This window comes from Setaria viridis, chromosome 8 (assembly GCF_005286985.2).
Source record: "Setaria viridis chromosome 8, Setaria_viridis_v4.0, whole genome shotgun sequence".
In the NCBI taxonomy this organism is placed as follows: Eukaryota; Viridiplantae; Streptophyta; class Magnoliopsida; order Poales; family Poaceae; genus Setaria; species Setaria viridis.
This window is the reverse complement of record NC_048270.2, coordinates 27,672,122-27,682,830: the sequence shown is the minus strand read 5'-3', so window position 1 is coordinate 27,682,830 and position 10,709 is coordinate 27,672,122. Positions and strand designations below refer to the sequence as shown.

The 10,709-nt window shown below is 44.9% G+C and overlaps 1 protein-coding gene across 1 annotated transcript; it reads left to right on the top strand.

The window, feature by feature from the left end:
* Positions 1-7,055: 7,055 nt before the first annotated feature.
* LOC117866815 (bisdemethoxycurcumin synthase) lies at positions 7,056-9,003 on the top strand. Its single transcript, XM_034751097.2, has 3 exons — positions 7,056-7,299; positions 7,507-7,697; positions 7,776-9,003. The coding sequence occupies exons 1-3, from the start codon at positions 7,133-7,135 to the stop codon at positions 8,771-8,773; spliced, it is 1,356 nt and encodes a 451-aa protein (XP_034606988.1). The 5' UTR covers positions 7,056-7,132; the 3' UTR covers positions 8,774-9,003.
* Positions 9,004-10,709: the final 1,706 nt, after the last annotated feature.

Genomic DNA, 10,709 nt, shown 5'->3' with positions numbered 1-10,709 from the left:
TTCCCATAAGGTGAATGGTAATTCGGTGCCTAACTGCCTAAAAAAGGAAAGGGGAGTGTAGAAAAGTAAGAAACAGATCTAAGGTAAATATATTGCCGATAGAAGAAGGATTCGGTATTTACCTCTGGAATGAAGTTCTGAGTGATCGGCGTAGTCGCCGGTGCAGATGCGGACGATGGAGCCGCGATGGGGATCGCCATTGGGATCTCCGATGAAGCTCCTTCTTCTGTGGATGGAGCAACGGCTGTCGCCACCACCGCCGGAGGCGCTACTTCTGGGACATCGCGCGCGGGAGAGCTGCCGGAAGGAGCCGCCATTGGAGGAGAAGAGGAAAAAGTAACAGGAGGTGGAGCTGGGAAGCTTCGGCGGTAAGGGAAAGATACTGAAGGAAGAAGAAGGCGCGCGCGCTGGGAAAAGAGACGTGAGCTTGAAGATGAAGTGCGGGGTGAAGCGCTATTTAAAGGATGCCTGAAGGGGGGTAAAAATGGAATTTTCACCCTGCCGGCGTTTCGAGTTTTTCGGGAGTAGTGGCTGTCGTGGGCGCCCGTTTCGAAAAATTTCAATGATCAGCTGGAAGACCACGAAACGGAAGGATATTTTCACTGCGGCCGTTTCGGAGGGGAGGTTATAAAGAATTTCGAAGTAAAAGACTATGTTTTACTCCGAAACTGGGGGGCATGTGTTGACGCCAGATTTCGTCACTAGTAGAATTGGCGCCAAGAAGAGAGGGAATCGGAGAAGCACAGTTGGGAATTGGCCAAATGGTGCTACAGTGTGAGATCGGCCGGTGACTTTTGTCTCGCTTCGGGTCGAATATACCAGAGTCCCAATCGGTAGCCTTTTGCCAATGAGGAATCGGCTGATTGAGAGGATGGGTTAAATAGGCCTGTATGGGCTTGGAAAGGGATAGAAGGATGAGGTGGAAATCAGCCCACGAAGTGTGGAGTAACCAACCTAGCACGAATCGTGCTTGTAGATATTCGTTTTCTGTTTGAATTAGGGATAGAATTCTAGTCGGTTAAGAAGTTATCTGTACGGGGCTATAAATAGCTACCTTTGTAAATCTGTAATCATCAACCAATCAATACAACAAGCTACTTTTTCCTCGTACTTACTTTCAAGCAGGCGACTTCGCTATTACTTTTCTCTTTTTCACGAGTTCGTGCGGGTTGGCAGGACTGCATCATCTTGATCTCCGGCCGATTCTGTAAGTTCCGCTTATCGAGTAATATCTAAGCTTTAACTTCGGGCGTATCGCTGTTGTTTTGTTTAGATTTATTCACTAGTTATCGATATTTGCTAGAATCGTAGGGTTTTTGCCTGTTGTTCTAGTTTTATCACCAGTTATCCAGCTAGGAATCGGTAGTTTCGGCTTCATTACTTTCTGCTGTTAAATTCATCTATTGCCGATTAGATCCATTCCTAGTGTTGTTATCATAGCTTTGTATCGACTACTCTAGTAATTCTCTGTCTACAAGGCTACAGTGATCGGCTGCCTTATAGCCGATTTCTTTATTACAGTAAATCGGCCGATTCGCTGATAAGCTCTCTCGAGATCAGAAACTTAGCTGATCGTGATTTCTGGACCTGACACGTATTCTTCCTTGCCAATCAACAGATAAATATTCACCAGTTATCCAGCCTTCATTGAGTGGTGTTCATGTTCTAGATGTGTTAAGATCCTATTTTAGTTAAGATTAAGTAATGTAGATTCCTACATTGTTATCCATGGAGCAAAAAAAATCATCCTATCATAGACAATCGGTTATCCATCTTGTAATCACCCCCTCTTGTAAATTTCCTTTAACTATGTTTTTTTCTTATATCAATATATAATAAATAGGAGCATGCCCCTCTTTCATTAAAAAAATATTAGCTGCTCATTTCTCAAATATAATTACTAGACGAGATAAAATATAGTTGAAGCACAGATACATACTAGCACCTATACATTTGATAAGCGATACCATCTACTCCCACCGTTCCAAATTGTAGGTCGTTTTGGCTTTTCTAAGTTCATAGATGTTATTATGCATCTAGACATACACTTTATCTAGATGCATAATAATATCTATAAACTTAGAAAATCAAAACGATCTACAATTTGGAACAGAACGAGTATTACGTAGGTTAATAGCCTTTCACAGTTCACACATGATTGGCATGCATTCATGCATCTTGCACTTATTCGTGGCAGATGGCATTGTTGTTTGCGTTTCGCTTTCTTTCCGTCGTCCCCTTCTGCGTCCTTTGTCTAAGGCATGGCATTCATCACCCTTCCTCTTTCAAGGTCAGTAGCACGTACAGTTCCAGTACACTTGTTTGCTGCCAATGAGATACCATGGCCTTGAGTTGTAAATCTCTTTACTTCCAATTCTCCACCAAAAATTTGCATACTTTTGATATTTGCAGCAGGGTAATTAGTAAAATGAAGCTGATACTGTATACTTGTATATCATACCACCATGAAAATTGCATTGTGTAAAAGTAAGTTTTCAAAAGTAGGAAGCTAAATCATCTGTTGAGGGAAATGATCAGAGCTTCTGTCGGCAACAACTACACTATAGCCTTTTGATATAATCAAGAAATAAAAAAGTCAGTTCTGTCGTCGTCTCCTGTCAAACTCACCTCTGTTACCTGACGACGACATCAGTGCCCACCATGCATTATTGCTCAATGTGCCAATGTGTCGTCGATCGAGCAACCGAGTCGATATGCCTTCACGTTGCAGCGGAGCACGAAGAGACAAGCACCTAACTTGTAGGGTCGTACGTGCCCTACACCATTTAATCTATCGTGGATTTTTCGTGACGGATTCACGATTCAAAGAACGTAGTTATCGGTGCACTATCTGTGACAATTTTTATTTTTTCTCATGAATCTGCATTAATGGATACCAGGCCCCATTTTATCAAATTCGTCACAATCCAACCCCCTATTTATTGACGTTCTATTAAATTCGTCATGGATCAGCACGATGGCAAGCAATACATAGATGAGCCTAAATACGGTAAAAAAATAGGCTCAAAAACAAAAAACAATTGGAAAAAACATGAGGATAAAAAAAGTAAAAACCTCGGTTTGTGGCCACTTTTATTTTAGGTGTTATATTTTCAGCGCAATATTGAGAAAAAAGGAAAGCAAACTTTTGGGCCAAAAACTTGTGGAAAAATAAAATGCGAAGAGAGGCGTTCATCCGTAACCCTCCCATTAAAGCTTCTAGTATCCCACCAATGGGCTGCTCCTCCTGTTGTGGCTTATTCTAGCGTTCCAGTAATTTTATATATTTTCCTCCTTTTCTTTTTCCCAAATTTCTTGGACCCAATCTCTTTCCCTCTTTCCTTTTAGCCCGTCTCGGGCCATCCTCAGCCCGGCTCCCGCTAATCCGGCCTATGTCCACAAGGCCCGCACCGGCCCAGTGCAATACCTCCTCTCTTTCACTGATCAATCCTATCGCGCCACGTGGAAGAAAAAGTGAAAAAAAAATGAGCGAAGTAGCCGAGCTAGCAAGAAGCACAAACGCTGGAGAGCAGGAATCGAACCTGCGACCTAGGGAAGAGGCTTAGGCGATTTACTACCGAGCTACACCTCCTCTTCTGACTGTGCTTGGTATTTGCCTTTCTTTAACACAATTGTGCTCGTGTTCTAATTCAGAAAAATAGGTATAATTACGTAAAACAATGGAGCGCCTGGCTTCGAACCTGGGTCTAAGGATTACTCCCCCGATTGTAATTAGGTAAAACAATGGAAGAGCTAAAGTTTGGCTAACTGGGTTTACCAATCTGATTGTAAAAGTTTCTCTTTCTACCCTTGACCCATATTAGCTCTACATCTTGCTTCTGGAGTTGACTTTGAAATTTCACCTGTGACAACTGGATTTACAATCATATAATTTCCTGGAACTGTCAGGAAGCAACCTTCTGCTCTGGTAATAGCATTGCAGTTTATCATTGCTATGTTTGTTATGGCAATACTTCATGCACAAATAAATGCACATAAAAAATTCTTGTACAAGCAATGTCGTAGATAATTTATACACTATGTGGAAATTTATACACTGTAAGCCTTTACTGTCACATTTCGACCCATTGCAAGACATGCATTTCTTATTCTCTGATCAGTGTCTTGTCTAAGTCGTAGATAATAGCTTGTATATTAGTCTAGTCAACACTGCACTGAGTTCTTTTTCATATGACAATGAAAATTGAATTGTTCTATCAATAGACTAAAGTTCATCTTTGAGTAGCATGCATGAAAGGTTGTGTACGTGTTTGTTACTGCTACTTGAACGACCATTATATGTTCTTCAGTTTTCTATTTTAGAGTTTCTTATGGTATAGCTTGCTATCAATACAGAGCATACTCTGCAATGCTTTATCTTTTTCTGTGTGTACAAGGCTTAATAATTTATCTGTCACTCCAGTTTGTTATGTAGACATGTCCTGCATTTTGTCTACCAACCTACACCTCCATTCGACAAGCACACATGCAGATGCTTACCACCTTTTATATGGTTTTGTTCATGTGCTGAGGGGTTGTGGCGTCAGCCCCCAGCTCAAAGTGGTTCTGTTGGCATTGTTAGTTTTTGTAGTTCTCCTATCAGTTCCAAAACAGTGTCTAGTCAGCTCTTGTATTCTATGCTACCTTTTTTTAGTTCTCTTTTCATAGCAGCTAGAGTACTTATATATGGGTGCTGATGCATATTCTATTTTGGTTGTTGCAGTTTATTGTTGACAAGGTCCAGGGGAGGGCATGTCGACACTGTTGTTTCCGGTGCTGGATTGGCTCTGCCATGGTCTATTGCTTTTAATGCAAGATCAAAATATGTATGTAATATGCTATTTTGATGTGCTTCTGAATGTAAACCTGAAATAATATTGTAATTATGGTAAATGGGCTGTTTTCTACGCTGAAATGACTATTATGCTAAATGGGTTGAAAAACTTACTAAATTTGATAGGCTAAAAATTTTCGGGGCTGTGTATAGTGGGTTTGCTCAAATATAGTGGGTTGAAAAAATGTGGCCCAACTTAGTGGGTCCATTAACTTCTAAAATAGGCGGCCGCGAATGCAACGTCATCAACCAATCAGTAGACATGTCAGCAGCCATGTCATTGTCCACGTCATCTGGTGCCGGCCATGTCATCAACCACGTCAATAAACGTCATCGGTACCAGCCACGTCATCATCATTATCCACATCATTAGTCATGTCATCCACTACGTCAATATCCATGTCACTTATGGGTGAATACGTGGCAACCATGTGTAATATTTATTTTCGTCATTGATATTAGGCTTAGGCTGGGCTATGGGGGCCTAAGGGCGTTTTATGACGGTTAAGAAACGTCATATTTTGTTGATCTATGACGATTATGAAGAAACATCGTTCGATTTAATCTGTGACACTCAATACATAATGTTATCTGAAATCGTCACAGACACTGCTTTATGACTGTTTTTCAGCGATCTGTGATAAATTTATTCTGCCACACGTTAAATAGTTTCCCGTAGTGCTACAAGGTAGGGCGCTCCTTTGTGTCCCCACGTTTTTGTTATTTTCACAGAATCAATTCTCACATACTGTAGACTGTAGACACGGCAAGCACGCGGGTTCCCATCAAACAAATCCCACGCCCCACCTGTACTGCAAATATTTCTCACTGATGCTCCGTGCATGTTTGTCTCGACTTCTCATGAGGAGCTAGCATAGGTACTTAGGTCACGTTTTAGAGAGGTTTACCGGCTCCGTCTTCAGATATTCTGCACGATCAAGGTACCTAGTATGAAGCCATTTCACAAAATGAGGCAAAATGAACTAAAATCGGATGAAGACAGTTTTTTGGCTTCATTGATTAAGCCATTTTGGGAGAAGCATTCCCAAATGCCTTCTTATAATCCATACTGGCTCCTAATATATAGGAGCTGGCATAGGGTATCTTCAAGGTATAAGTGCTGGTGGTAACACTTGTAGATTTCATTGGTGGAAAATCCACCTTTAGTCAAGAAAATTTATCTCGTCCAGTCAAAAAAAAAGGACTTCGCCGAGAAAGGACATCTATTAAAATGTTAGATTCATGTCAAAAAAATTGAGTGTCCATTTGGTTTGGTTGATGTTTTAGTTGCTGGCTATATACCTCGTCCAGTCCCCCATGTATGTGGGATGTACAGAAGATTTTTTTTCGTCAATAGATTAAACTGTGAGGAAATTATTTCCTTTATGTCACTACAATAATGTAGGCTAGGTTATCCCCAAATCTGGGCCATGTTCCATATTCTAGCTTAGGGCCTAACGTATAGTAATAGTAGTAAAAATAATATAACAAGATTCATCATATAGCCACTTCAAATAGGTTGACGATTGTACATGTTGCTTGAACACATTTCTTCAACGTCTTATGTGGGATAGGCTAAGATACAATGAAAACATTACACTTTAAAATACTAGTGCACAAAAAATAAAACAGGTAAAATTAACAGGGCTAGAAATTATTAAAGAAAACTAGGCATATGCATATGCAGGCTGTACTAGCTAGCACCCAATTGATCAGTACAGTGGCTTCTATTGCTCTTGAGGGCCCTGATCCAACAAGAAACATCTTCGCGTGCAACAGTGCAAATTTATCTCAATTGATCAATTGATGTTGGGCCTAGATGTAAGAAAAGAAAACAATATATAGAGAAAAAATGCCCTTGAGCTCACAGAGAAACAAATAGAGTGGATTGTGGTGATTCATGGTCCAGCGGGATCTTTTTTTGGGGAAACTCGCGGAGGCGCATAGCTGCTGGTCCTTTCTAGGGAAAATAGGAGACATGTGCATGTTACAGATAGAAAATAGAAGAGATTGAGGGAGAGAAAGGAAAGTTTTGTGCCCTCGCGTTCTCTTTCCAGGAAATTCTGGGAGAAACCTTGAGTGGACCATACAGTTCGCTGAGCTAATATTAGTGATAAGTATGCATACTAATCTTTGAGGCCCCACATTTTAATTTTGGAGTCCTTGTTCATGTGCACAGCAGCACAGGTCGCACGCCCCTTGGGACGGGCCTGGTTATCCCAACACTAATTCATACGTCTATTTAAAGAGAGAGAAGATCGACATCCGACCAGAGCTCTCACCGGCCGCCCGCCCACCATGCATCAGACTTGTTTGTTGCAGCCATGGTGCTCTCCAAGGTCATCACCCTCCGATCCTCGCGCAGCCAGTCGACGGGTGGGCTCTGGCCACGGAAACATCGGACTCGACGCCATGGAAGACACTGGGGCGGCTGTCCTTCGACAACACCAACACCGCACTTACAGGTAGCTAGCGAACTAAGGCTACCATATCAGTATGTTGTTGATGAGTGCAAAATACAAACCATAATAAAACAATTTCAAAAGTGACATTGTCAATGTTGACAATATGAATAAAGAGCATCCAAAATTAAGGCAATGGAAGAATATTGTTGCTTGTGCACACATTTTACATTTTCACAACTCAATGGTGCTATTGCTATTGCCTTCCAGTACTCGCTGTTCGGCTATCTTGGCACACCATGAGTATGACAAGGCTCAGCAACCGCAGCGGGCAGCCATGCTCGCCATCGGCACGGCCAACCCGTCGAACTGCGTGCCACAGGACGAGTACGTCGACTGGTACTTCCGCGTCACCAAGAGCGACCACCTCACCAAGCTCAAGGCCAAGATGAAGATGATAAGTACGATCTTGATGTTTTTTTACCCGTCTCGTTGTTCTGAAACACTGGAGAATTTGGCGTGATTTTGTCGAATCACAGGTTCCAACTCGGGAATCAAGAAGCGCTACTTCTACCACACGGAGGACACGCTCCGGGATCACCCGGAGTTCATCGACAGCGCCCTGCCGTCGCTCGCCGCCCGGCAGGGCATCCTGGCGTCCGCGGTGCCGGAACTCACCGCGGCGGCGGCGACCAGGGCCATCGCCGAGTGGGGCCGCCCGGCGTGCGACGTCACCCACCTCGTCTTCGCCACCAGCTCCGACGCGCACATGCCCGGCGCGGACCTCCAGCTCGCGTCGCTGCTCGGCCTCCGCCGCTCCGTGCAGCGGACGGCGGTCTACTTCCACGGCTGCTCCTCGGGCTCCGCCGCGCTCCGCGTCGGCAAGGACATCGCCGAGAACAACCCCGGCGCGCGCGTACTCGTGGCCTGCGCCGAGCTCAGCCTCAACTTCCTCCGCGAGGCGCGCGAGGACCGCCCCGAGACGCTCATCATGCAGTCTCTGTTCGGCGACGGCGCGGCGGCCGTCATCCTCGGCGCCGGCGGCGTCACCGATGGCGACGACGGCGCTGCAGGGTCCGGCGTCGAGCGCCCGCTCTTCGAGCTGGTGTCCGCCTCCCAGACATGGATACCTGACACCGAGGACGCCGCCGCAGGGCAGCTCGCCGAAGGCGGCCTGGTGTTCCGGCCCTCCCCCAAGATGCCGGCGCTATTGCGGCAGCTCATCGAGCAGTACCTGGCCGAGGCGGTGGGGCCGCTCGGCCTGGGCGTCGGATGGAATGACCTCTTCTGGGCGGTGCACCCCGGCGGGCCGGCGATCCTTGACAGCGTCGAGGCCGCACTGGCGCTGGAGCCCGGGAAGCTGGCGGCGAGCAGGCACGTGCTGCGCGAGTACGGGAACATGTCGGGTGTCTCGGTTATCTTCGTGCTGGACGAGCTCTGGCGCCGGCGCCACGAGCTGGATGGAGGATTTGGGGTCATACTGGGGCTTGGCCCAGGAGTCACCGTGGAGACAATGGTACTCCGCGCGCGCGGCTAGTGGCGCAAAGAGAAAGGCTCTCTAACGAGTGAACGTCACCAACAGGAGTGTGTATGATGAAATTAGAATTGTTTAGATCCTGAGGTAATGTCAAGACTTAAGATATCTCAAGATTTGAAATGCGAAAAAATTCGGTCCTGACCGAAATGGGTGAATTTCATAAATTTCGGATCAGGATTCGGTTGTCAACAAATTCATTTTTATATGAAATTTGGCTACAATTAGATGGAGATTTATGAATTGAGCACTCCTATAAAAGATAGTGTGAGAGAACTAGGGAGATATTGTGAGGAGCTAAGGAGGAACATAGCGAAAACACTATGTTTCTGTGTTCATTAACTATTGCAAAGTGGGAGAGGCCAAGATGGTTATATAACTAAAGTTTATCATATCTTTATTGCTAGAAGGGTATATGGGGTGGTATAGATGTTAATGATGGTAAAAGAATTCTACTTTGGTGTGACCATTTCGATTTCGTTTCGGTCCTAACTGAAATGGGTGAATTTCGGTCAAATTTGGTCATTTCGGACCGAATCCCAGAACCGTGTTGTACATGAAACCTCATATAAAATGGTTCCAGTTGATTGACAAGTGGTGGAATAATTTATAATTGACTTGCACATGTGTGGAATAATTGGATCATTACATTATGAGAGAACATCTTCATTATATAGATAGGCTTTGCATCGACTCCAGAGAATGACCGGTGGCATGCCAATTGCGACAGGAGCAAGGGGAGGTGCATTTGATGTGATCACATTGAGAAGCATCGGATGGTGCTATTTGTCAATGTTATACATCACTAGGATGCTTGGAAAATTCCATCGCCCACACCAAAAAGTGTTAGAGCAACTCCTACAGATTAGGACCACATCAAATTCTCAATAAAGGGGATTCGAGGAAAAAAATACAGCTCCAATAAATCTCCAATTGAGAAAAATCATCACCCAATCCCCTTTAAAAAGGTGACTCTACAGCCTCCCCCCTTTCCTCCCAACCATTCTATCTCTCCCTCGACTCATTTGCTCCAGGCCACGGTCACTAGGATCCTCGTCGGGAACTAGCAGGAAGGTGCCCACCAACCAGAATTGGTCGGGCACCCCACATGCAACTGGTTCGCGGCCTCCCACCCCCTTCCTTCTCCCTTTCTCTATTTCCCCTCCCATGCTATCTTTCTGGATGCCATAAGCTACTCCGTTGCAACCGTCGATAGGCCACTACAAGTCGAGCCTACCCTGCTACTGAGGCCAGCGACAACGGTGGCCCCTTCCCCACCACTACTGAGCTTGCTGATGTTTGGGCCCCACACCACCAGCAGTGAACAGGCGCCTGCCCTCCACCTAGTGGCCACCGCTCATAGGGCTGTGCGAGGCCATCACTCGGCAAGCACTGCCGAGCACCATGGTAGCCAGCTGCTGGCCAACATCTCTCCCTGCGTGACATATCACGCGCTTAGCATCGTGGCCTGCTCCATATATTGCTATGGTCCTCCTCTTTCATTGACACGCAAGGTGTTCAATAAAATTACCGCAAGGTAGTTTTCAAGAGTTCACATTGTTCATATCAAATTCGGTGGATATTGTGTTGATTTTGTAGTTGTTTGTGGGTTTTGGGTAGATAGATTCACTGCTTGTTAGATTGTTTTTTGAAGATGACTCATCATTGGATGATGACTGATGTGGTGATGATTTTGCTTGCAAACCTTGTAGAAAATGAGCGATCTAAGCGGGGTGGTTCCATGCTAAGGTATGAGTTGGTTCATCAGAATAAGAAGATGCCAAACTCTTTGATGACTACTTTGTAGAAGGCCTGTTTGGCCCGGTCACATTCAACCAGGGGTCAAGAATGTCAAAGGGGTTGTTCTTGCGCATTGCAAATGCCATAAAAGCACATTTCCCATACTTTCATTAAAGGAAAGGAGGAATGCAATTGGGAA